General features: G+C 33.6%; 1 protein-coding gene across 1 annotated transcript in view; it reads left to right on the forward strand.

The window, feature by feature from the left end:
* met (MET proto-oncogene, receptor tyrosine kinase) overlaps positions 1 to 12,360 on the forward strand; it is a 164,043-nt gene that overhangs the window by 84,132 nt on the left and 67,551 nt on the right. Inside the window, exons 9-10 of the mRNA XM_061894302.1 lie at positions 1,276 to 1,440; positions 8,561 to 8,660. Coding sequence (XP_061750286.1) covers positions 1,276 to 1,440; positions 8,561 to 8,660 — 265 coding nt within the window. The remainder of the gene's footprint in view (positions 1 to 1,275; positions 1,441 to 8,560; positions 8,661 to 12,360) is intronic.

Here is a 12,360-nt window from a genome sequence, read left to right on the forward strand (position 1 = left end):
TACTACTATTACTCTGTATACATCCTACTAGTAGTACTGTTCCAACCATGTGTATATAATATAATACTACTACTACCACTACTCTATATACATCCTACTAGTAGTACTGTTCCAAACATGTGTAGATAATACTACTACTGCTACTCTTTATACATCCTACTAGTAGTACTGTTCCAAACATGTGTAGATACTGCTACTACTACTCTATATACATCCTACTAGTAGTACTGTTCCAAACATGTGTAGATAATACTACCACTACTACTCTTTATACATCCTACTAATAGTACTGTTCCAAGCATTTGTAGATACTACTACTACTACTTTTTATACATCCTACTAGTAGTACTGTTCCAACCGTGTAGAGAATACTACTACTACTCTGTATACATCCTACTAGTAGAACTGTTCCAACCATATGTAGATACTACTAATACTAATCTGTATACATCCTACTAATATTACTGTTCCAACCATGTGTAGATACTACTACTATTACTCTGAATACATCCTACTAGTAGTACGGTTCTAACCATGTGTAGATAATACTATTACTACTACTACTACTCTGTATGCATCCTACTAGTAGTACTGTTCCAGCCATGTGTAGATAATACTATTACTACTACTACTGTGTATACATCCTACTAATAGTACTGTTCCAACCATGTGTAGATAATACTACTACTACCACTACTCTACATTATATACAGTACATCCTACTAGTAGTACTGTTCCAACCATGTGTAGATACTACTACTATTACTCTATATATATCCTACTAGTAGTACTGTTCTAACCATGTGCCGATAATACTATTACTACCACCACTGCTCTATACACATCCTACTACTACTACTACTACTGTGTATACATCCTACTAGTAGTACTGTTCCAACCATGTGTACATACTACTACTCTGTATACATTCTATTAGTAATACTATTCAAAACATGGGTACATGTTACTACTCTTACCACTCTGTTTACATCCTACTTGTACTAATGTTCCAACTATGTGTACATAATACTACTACTACCACTACTCTATATACAAACATACTGTTCCAAACATTTGTAAATACTACTACTACTACTACTACTACTCTGTATACATCCTACTAGTCGTACTGTTCCAACCATGTGTAATACTACTACTACTACTACTCTGTATAGATTTTACTAGTAGTACTATTGCAACCACGTGTACTCAATACTACTACTAGAGTACTACAAAGTAGGGGGTGTCAATCACGTTGTCCGCCTGTCCATCCAGCTTGTCGTCCAGCATGCTGACGTGTAAGACGCCGCCCCACGCCGTGCCCTCCCAGCAGCCGGTCCAGCTGACTGTGGACTCTGTGGAGCGCCCTGCCCCCCTGCTGTTCACCTACGAGCAGGACCCCATCATCAACAGCATCAGACCTTCACGCTCCTTCATCAGGTGACACACACCTCTACTTCCTGTTACCGCCACCATGACCACAAGTAGCTCACTGATACATGTCGTTACTGAGGTAGGCATTAGCATACTTTGTTAGCATTTTGTATTGCATTTAAACATACTTTGTCTGCATAGCGCTATATAACTATTAATAAATAACGCCATTGATAGTTATGATACGCTATTATGTAGCATCATCTTGACCACTGATATTAGCAAGTATCTCAATGATACATGTAGTTAGGCTCTAGCAGACATAGTTTGTTAACATTTTGTAGTCCATTTCAAATATATTTTTGTCCACACAGCGCTACATAACTATTAATAAATAACGCCATTGATAGCTATAATGTTACGTTAGCATGTAGCATCACCTTAACCACTGATATTAGCAAGTAACACACTAGCACACAGAGTTAGACATTGTTTGTTAGCATTTTGTATTACATTTAAACTAATTTTGTTTGCACAGCACTATATAACTATTACAAAATAACATTATTGATGGCAAAAATGATACGTTAGCATGTAGCATCATCTTGACCACTGATATTAGCAAGTATCTCAATGATACATGTAGTTAGGCTCTAGCAGACATAGTTTGTTAACATTTTGTAGTCCATTTCAAATATATTTTTGTCCACACAGCGTTACATAACTATTAATAAATAACGCCATTGATAGCTATAATGTTATGTTAGCATGTAGCATCACCTTAACCACTGATATTAGCAAGTAACACACTAGCACACAGAGTTAGACATTGTTTGTTAGCATTTTGTATTACATTTAAACTAATTTTGTTTGCACAGCACTATATAACTATTACAAAATAACATTATTGATGGCAATAATGATACGTTAGCATGTAGCATCATCTTGACCACTGATATTAGCAAGCATCTCAATGATACATGTAGTTAGGCTCTAGCAGACATAGTTTGTTAACATTTTGTAGTCCATTTCAAATATATTTTTGTCCACACAGCGCTACATAACTATTAATAAATAACGCCATTGATAGCTATAATGTTACGTTAGCATGTAGTATCACCTTAACCACTGATATTAGCAAGTTACACACTAGCACACGGAGTTAGACATTGTTTGTTAGCATTTTGTATTACATTTAAACTAATTTTGTTTGCACAGCGCTATATAACTATTACAAAATAACATTATTGATGGCAATAATGATACGTTAGCATGTAGCATCATCTTGATCACTGATATTAGCAAGTATCTCAATGATACATGTAGTTAGGCTCTAGCAGACATAGTTTGTTAGCATTTTGTAGTCCATTTCAAATATATTTTTGTCCACACAGCGCTACATAACTATTAATAAATAACGCCATTGATAGCTATAATGTTACGTTAGCATGTAGCATCACCTTGACCACTGATATTAGCAAGTAACACACTAGCACACGGAGTTAGACATTGTTTGTTAGCATTTTGTATTACATTTAAACTAATTTTGTCTGCACAGCGCTATATAACTATTACAAAATAACACCATTGATGGCGATAATGATACGTTAGCATGTAGCATCATCTTGACCACTGATATTAGCAAGTATCTCAATGATACATGTAGTTAGGCTTCAGCAGTCATAGTTTGTGAGCATTTTGTAGTCCATTTAAAGATATTTTTGTCCGCACAGCGCTACACAACTATTAATAAATAACGCCATTGATAGCTATAATGATACGTTAGGATGTAGCATCACCTTGACCACTGATATTAGCAAGTAACACACTAGCACACGGAGTTAGACATTGTTTGTTAGCATTTTGTATTACATTTAAACTAATTTTGTCTGCACAGCGCTATATAACTGTTACAAAATAACACCAATGATACGTTAGCATAGAGCATCATCTTGACCACTGATATTAGCAAGTATCTCAATGATACATGTAGTTACGCTCTAGCAGACATAGTTTGTGAGCATTTTGTAGTCCATTTAAAGATATTTTTGTCCACACGGCGCTACATAACTATTAATAAATAACGCAATTGATAGCTATAATGTTAGGTTAGCATGTAGCATCACCTTAACCACTGATAGTAGCAAGTAACACACTAGCACACGGAGTTAGACATTGTTTGTTAGCATTTTGTATTACATTTAAACTAATTTTGTCTGCACAGCGCTATATAACTGTTACAAAATAACACCAATGATACGTTAGCATGTAGCATCATCTTGACCACTGACATTAGCAAGTATCTCAATGATACATGTAGTTACGCTCTAGCAGACATAGTTTGTGAGCATTTTGTAGTCCATTTAAAGATATTTTTGTCCACACGGCGCTACATAACTATTAATAAATAACGCCATTGATAGTTATAATGTTAGGTTAGCATGTAACATCACCTTAACCTCTGATATTAGCAAGTAACACACTAGCACACGGAGTTAGACATTGTTTGTTAGCATTTTGTATTACATTTAAACTAATTTTGTTTGCACAGCGCTATATAACTATTACAAAATAACATTATTGATGGCAATAATGATACGTTAGCATGTAGCATCATCTTGACCACTGATAATAGCAAGTATCTCAATGATACATGTATTTAGGCTCTAGCAGATATAGTTTGTGAGCATTTTGCAGTCCATTTAAAGATATTTTTGTCCGCACAGCGCTACACAACTATTAATAAATAACGCCATTGATAGCTATAATGATACGTTAGGATGTAGCATCACCTTGACCACTGATATTAGCAAGTAACACACTAGCACACAGAGTTAGACATTGTTTGTTAGCATTTTTGTATTACATTCAAACTAATTTTGTCTGCACAGCGCTATATAACTATTACAAAATAACACCATTGATGGCGATAATGATACGTTAGCATGTAGCATCATCTTGACCACTGATATTAGCAAGTATCTCAATGATACATGTATTTACGCTCTAGCAGACATAGTTTGTGAGCATTTTGTAGTCCATTTAAAGATATTTTTATCCGCACAGTGCTACATAACTATTAATAAATAATGCCATTGATAGCTATGATGATACGTTAGGATGTAGCATCATCTTGACCACTGATATTAGCAAGTAACACATTAGCACACGGAGTTAGACATTGTTTGTTAGCATTTTGTATTACATTTAAACTAATTTTGTCTGCACAGCGCTATATAACTATTACAAAATAACACCAATGATGGCGATAATAATACGTTAGCATGTAGCAGCGTCTTGACCACTGATATTAGCAAGTATCTCAATGATACATGTAGTTAGGCTTCAGCAGACATAGTTTGTGAGCATTTTGTAGTCCATTTAAAGATATTTTTGTCCACACAGCGCTACATAACTATTAATAAATAACGCCATTGATAGCTATAATGTTACGTTAGCATGTAGCATCAGCTTAACCACTGATATTAGCAAGTAACACACTAGCACACAGAGTTAGACATTGTTTGTTAGCATTTTGTATTACATTCAAACTAATTTTGTCTGCACAGCGCTATATAACTATTACAAAATAACATTATTGATGGCAATAATGATACATTAGCATGTAGCATCATCTTGACCACTGATATTAGCAAGTATCTCAATGATACATGTAGTTACGCTCTAGCAGACATAGTTTGTGAGGATTTTTTAGTCCATCTAAAGATATTTTTGTCCGCACAGCGCTACACAACTATTAATAAATAACGCCATTGATAGCTATAATGATACGTTAGGATGTAGCATCACCTTGACCACTGATATTAGCAAGTAACACACTAGTACACAGAGTTAGACATTGTTTGTTAGCATTTTTGTATTACATTCAAACTAATTTTGTCTGCACAGCGCTATATAACTATTACAAAATAACACCATTGATGGCGATAATGATACGTTAGCATGTAGCATCATCTTGACCACTGATATTAGCAAGTATCTCAATGATACATGTATTTACGCTCTAGCAGACATAGTTTGTGAGCATTTTGTAGTCCATTTAAAGATATTTTTGTCCGCACAGCGCTACACAACTATTAATAAATAACGCCATTGATAGCTATAATGATACGTTAGGATGTAGCATCACATTGACCACTGATATTAGCAGGTAACACACTAGCACACAGAGTTAGACATTGTTTGTTAGCATTTTGTATTACATTCAAACTAATTTTGTTTGCACAGCGCTATATAACTATTACAAAATAACATTATTGATGGCAATAATGATACGTTAGCATGTAGCATCATCTTGACCACTGATATTAGCAAGTATCTCAATGATACATGTAGTTAGGCTCTAGCAGACATAGTTTGTGAGCATTTTGTAGTCCATTTAAAGATATTTTTGTCCACACAGCGCTACATAACTATTAATAAATAACTCCATTGATAGCTATAATGTTACGTTAGCATGTAGCATCACCTTAACCACTGATATTAGCAAGTAACACACTAGCACACTGAGTTAGACATTGTTTGTTAGCATTTTGTATTACATTTAAACTAATTTTGTTTGCACAGCGCTATATAACGATTACAAAATAACATTATTGATGGCAATAATGATACGTTAGCATGTAGCATCATCTTGACCACTGATATTAGCAAGTATCTCAATGATACATGTAGTTAGGCTCTAGCAGACATAGTTTGTGAGCATTTTGTAGTCCATTTAAAGATATTTTTGTCCGCACAGCGCTACATAACTATTAATAAATAACCCCACTGATAGCTATAATGATACGTTAGGATGTAGCATCACCTTGACCACTGATATTAGCAAGTAACACACTAGCACACAGAGTTAGACATTGTTTGTTAGCATTTTGTATTACAATCAAACTAATTTTGACTGCACAGCGCTATATAACTATTACAAAATAACATTATTGATGGCAATAATGATACATTAGCATGTAGCATCATCTTGACCACTGATATTAGCAAGTATCTCAATGATACATGTAGTTACGCTCTAGCAGACATAGTTTGTGAGGATTTTGTAGTCCATTTAAAGATATTTTTGTCCGCACAGCGCTACACAACTATTAATAAATAACGCCATTGATAGCTATAATGATACGTTAGGATGTAGCATCACCTTGACCACTGATATTAGCAAGTAACACACTAGTACACAGAGTTAGACATTGTTTGTTAGCATTTTTGTATTACATTCAAACTAATTTTGTCTGCACAGCGCTATATAACTATTACAAAATAACACCATTGATGGCGATAATGATACGTTAGCATGTAGCATCATCTTGACCACTGATATTAGCAAGTATCTCAATGATACATGTAGTTACGCTCTAGCAGACATAGTTTGTGAGCATTTTGTAGTCCATTTAAAGATATTTTTGTCCGCACAGCGCTACACAACTATTAATAAATAACGCCATTGATAGCTATAATGTTACGTTAGGATGTAGCATCACATTGACCACTGATATTAGCAGGTAACACACTAGCACACAGAGTTAGACATTGTTTGTTAGCATTTTGTATTACATTCAAACTAATTTTGTTTGCACAGCGCTATATAACTATTACAAAATAACATTATTGATGGCAATAATGATACGTTAGCATGTAGCATCATCTTGACCACTGATATTAGCAAGTATCTCAATGATACATGTAGTCTGGCTCTAGCAGACATAGTTTGTGAGCATTTTGTAGTCCATTTAAAGATATTTTTGTCCACACAGCGCTACATAACTAATAACGCCATTAATAGCTATGATGATACGTTAGCATGCAGCATCATCTTGACCACTGATATTAGCAAGTAACACATTAGCACACGGAGTTAGACACTGTTTGTTAGCATTTTGTATTACATTTAAGCTAATCTGCACAGCGCTATACAACTATTAATAAATTATGCCATAAATGGCTACAATGTAGCATCACCTTGACCACTGATATTAGCAAGTAACACACTAGTACACAGAGTTAGACATTGTTTGTTAGCATTTTTGTATTACATTCAAACTAATTTTGTCTGCACAGCGCTATATAACTATTACAAAATAACACCATTGATGGCGATAATGATACGTTAGCATGTAGCATCATCTTGACCACTGATATTAGCAAGTATCTCAATGATACATGTAGTTACGCTCTAGCAGACATAGTTTGTGAGCGTTTTGTAGTCCATTTAAAGATATTTTTGTCCGCACAGCGCTACACAACTATTAATAAATAACGCCATTGATAGCTATAATGATACGTTAGGATGTAGCATCACATTGACCACTGATATTAGCAGGTAACACACTAGCACACAGAGTTAGACATTGTTTGTTAGCATTTTGTATTACATTCAAACTAATTTTGTTTGCACAGCGCTATATAACTATTACAAAATAACATTATTGATGGCAATAATGATACGTTAGCATGTAGCATCATCTTGACCACTGATATTAGCAAGTATCTCAATGATACATGTAGTCTGGCTCTAGCAGACATAGTTTGTGAGCATTTTGTAGTCCATTTAAAGATATTTTTGTCCACACAGCGCTACATAACTAATAACGCCATTAATAGCTATGATGATACGTTAGCATGCAGCATCATCTTGACCACTGATATTAGCAAGTAACACATTAGCACACGGAGTTAGACACTGTTTGTTAGCATTTTGTATTACATTTAAGCTAATCTGCACAGCGCTATACAACTATTAATAAATTATGCCATAAATGGCTACAATGTAGCATCATCTTGACCACTGATATTAGCAAGTATCTCAATGATACATGTAGTTAGGCTTTAGCAGACGTAGTTTGTGAGCATTTTGTATTCCATTTAAAATATATTTTTGTCCGCACAGCGCTACATAAATATTAAGAAATAATGCTATAACGATACGTTAGCATGTAGCATTGTAGCTTAACTGGACTACATGAATATATTTCTTCTTCTAAAATCTTGCTATTTCGGACTAAAAGTGACTAACACGTGATATCAGTAATTACTGAAAGTGTCAAACTTCCAGCCAAGAGTTAACGAGTGGGCGTGGTCAAGAGGTTAAAATGCTAACATTAGCTCCGCGCGCGCGGTTATTGTGTTTAGCCCTGACTGACGCTAATGTCCTGTGTCCCAGCGGCGGCTGCACGCTCTCGGCTCACGGCTTCTTCCTGCAGTCGGGCCTGCAGCCTCAGATGGTGGTCACCACGGGCCAGGACGCCGTGGTCTTCCACGTGGTGAGTTCCGCCGCCGTACAAGCTTTTGGAACACTTCCTATTGATTTTGACTACCGCCGTGTGACGTGTGCTTGAAGTAACTGTAATAATAGTTCAACAACAACAACAAATCAATGCTGTTATGAATTATTGACTTATTTAAGGTTTTAATTGCTTCACATCAAATATTCCAATTTGAAATATTTTTGAGGGTGAAAATACCGCATCTTTTGTGTTTTTCTGCAATGAAAAGCAGGGTTTTCTTTGACAAAAAAATAATAAAACATTGAAAAAAAATGTCAACTTTATGGCAAAGGATATATCTGAAGTTGATTAATAGATATTTAGCACTGAAAGTAAAAAAATATTATTAAATTACTTATTTTTAACACATTGATGACTGAGGCCCTTTTGGGTCCCCGGGGACTTTTAATCTGATTTTTTTGTAACAGTCATAATTTATATATAAAAATAAATAAATAAATACATTTTGTTATGAATTATTGACCTATTTAAGGTTGTTATTGCTTCACACCAAATATTCCAATTTGAAATATTTTTGAGTGTGAAAATACCGCATCTTTTGTGTTTTCCTGCTTAAAAAAAACAGGGTTTTCTTTGACAAAAAGGGAATAAAACATTGAAAAAGAAGTCAATTTTATGGCAACGGATAGATCCGGATAGATCTGAAGTTGATTAATAGATGTTTAGTACTGAAAGTAAAAAAAATATTAATAAATGACTTGTTTTTAACACGTTGATGACTTAGACCCTTTTGGGTGCTTGGGACCTTTACTGTGATTTTTTTTAAACTGTAATAGTTCAACAAAAAAATAGTAATTAATGTTATTATGAATTATTGACATATTTAAGGTTTTAATTGCTTCACATCCAATATTCCAGTTTGAAATATTTTCGAAGGTGAAAATACCGCATATTTTGTGTTTTTCTGCCATAAAAAAACTGGGTTTTCTTTGACGAAAAGGGATTAAAACATTGAAAACAAAATCAACTTTATGGCAACATGTATATATGAAGTTAACTAATAGATATTTAGCTCTGAAAGTTAAAAAAAATATGACTAAATTACTTATTTTTAACACTTTAATGACTGAGACCCTTTTGGGTCCCGGAGACTTTTACCTTAATCAAATTTTTTTGTAACTGTCATAATTAAAAAAAAAATAAAAGTAAAATTTATGTTATGAATTATTGACCTATTTAAGGTTTTAATTGCTTCACATCAAGTATTCTAATTTGAAATATTTTTGAGGGTGAAAATATTGCATCTTTTGTGTTTTTCTGCCATGAAAAGCAGGGTTTTCTTTGATGAAAAGGGAATAAAACATTGAAAAAAATGTCAACTTTATGGCAACAGATAGATCTGAGTTGATTAATAGATATTTAGCACTGAAAGTAAAGAAAAATATTAATAGATTACTTATTTTTAACATGTTGATAATGACTGAGACCTTTTTGGGTCCCGGGGACTTTTAATCTGATTTTATTGTAACTGTCATTGTTAAAAAAAATGTTTTCATCAATGTTGTTATAAATTATTGACCTATTTAGGTTTTAATTGCTTCACACCAAATATTCCAATTTGAAATATTTTTGAGGGTGAAAATACCGCATCTTTTGTGTTTTTCTGCCATAAAAAACAGGGTTTTCTTTGACGAAAAGGGAATAAAACATTGAAAAAGATGTCAACTTTATGGCAAAGGATAGATCTGAAGTTGATTAATAGATATTTAGTACTAAAAGTAAAAAAAATATTAATAAATTACTTATTTTTAACACATTGATGACTGAGACCTATAAACGTTAGATGTTACGATAAATATTGTGTTGCTTTTAAAAACAAAACTATCAAAATGGCGGCAACGCGTGTAGATTTTTCAGTGTGCGGGACTCGGTGGAGAAAGTTTGGACACCTCTGTGACGTTCTTGACCTATGACTCGGGGTCAAAGTTCATCAGTTTAAACAAAGTCCAAGGGCTCAATGGAAGAATCCTATTAATTTTGCGTCTTGGCCAAACGGTTTGAGGCATCTTGAGTGAGTTCAAAGGTCAATCTGCCGGAACGTTGAACTACTAGTGAGGTTTTACTTCGTCGAAGCAAGAACCCTGTTGATTTTGAACAGCATCGGATCCAACCTTGTTGAGGGTTTCTCCTGCTGATCTTCAGTCGGCCTTTTGACTGTTAGCATGGCGGCGTTAGCGTGACGTGAGAAGAAGAAGACGAAGGGAGGAGAGAGGCTCGAAGTGTTGGATGTTTTTGTCATCAGAAGTTCTAACGTTACGACTCAGGAGGAAGAAAGTTGTGGAAAAGAAAGTGAAGTGTCAACGCTGACACACAAAGACAGGAAATGAGAAAGACACACTTTGCTCCGCTTGTCAGTTTAGTCCAGGAGCACGCCGAGGCCTTCAGGAACTTCTGGATCTTCTCAGCCGCACCACGCACACACACACACACACACACACACACACACACACACACACGTCATGGCTGCATGGGAGCAGGTCAGATCAAGTTTCTACTGTACTTTGGATCACCGTCATAAATCATCTATTTCATTTCTAAAAAAGCTGTTGCATATTTTTACATCAACTACAAATAACTTATATATTTTGAACGAGGGGTGCACAAAACTTTTCATTTTCATCTGGATTTTGTATATATATGTATATATATATATATATATATATATATATGTGTGCGTGTGTGTGTGTGTGTGTGTGTGTATATGTATTTATACATATGTTTGCATACATGTATTTATATATATCTATATATTTATGCATATATATACACATATACACATTGCTTTATGCATATGTATATATATATAAATATATAGACAGTATATGTGTTTATGCGTATATATGAGTATATTTATGCATAAATATATATATATGTCCATATGTGTGTGTGTATATATATACATATATATATGTATGTTGTGTGTGTGTGTGTGTGTGTGTGTGTGTGTGTGTGTGTGTGTGTGTGTGTGTGTGTGTGTGTGTGTGTGTGTGTATTTATATGTGTATATGTGCTTGTATATATGTATATATATAGATATATGTGTGTATATATATATATGTCTCTATATGTGTGTGTGTGTGTGTATATATATATATATATATATATACATATATAAATATATACATATACATATATATTAGTACATTCAATCGATCTGTTTGAATTATTTATATATATATACATATGTGTGTGTGTGTCTATATATATATATATAGACACACACACACATATATATATATATGTATGTATATATATATATATATATATATATATATATATATATATATATATATACACACACACAGTATATATGTATATATATAACATTTTAAAATAAGTTTTAGGCCAACAAGGAGCATTTATAATCTATTATAAAAAAAAGTTTCTTTATAATTACTATACCAAATAACCTTTTTGAATGGAGAATGGAATACGATCCAACCGCAATGTGCCCAAAGATTATTACGATTTTGTTATGATTTATTACAATTTTTTATTCCGATGTATTATTGCAATATATTATTTGGATTTATTATTATAATGTATTGTGATTTTTTTTTATGATTTATCATTCTGATTTAGGATTCTGATTTATTATTTCAATTTGTTATGATATATCATCATGCTTTATTATTACAATGTTTCTTTATGATGATTTATTATTATGATTATTATT

Source organism: Nerophis ophidion, linkage group LG03, assembly GCF_033978795.1.
Source record: "Nerophis ophidion isolate RoL-2023_Sa linkage group LG03, RoL_Noph_v1.0, whole genome shotgun sequence".
NCBI classification, from domain to species: domain Eukaryota; kingdom Metazoa; phylum Chordata; class Actinopteri; order Syngnathiformes; family Syngnathidae; genus Nerophis; species Nerophis ophidion.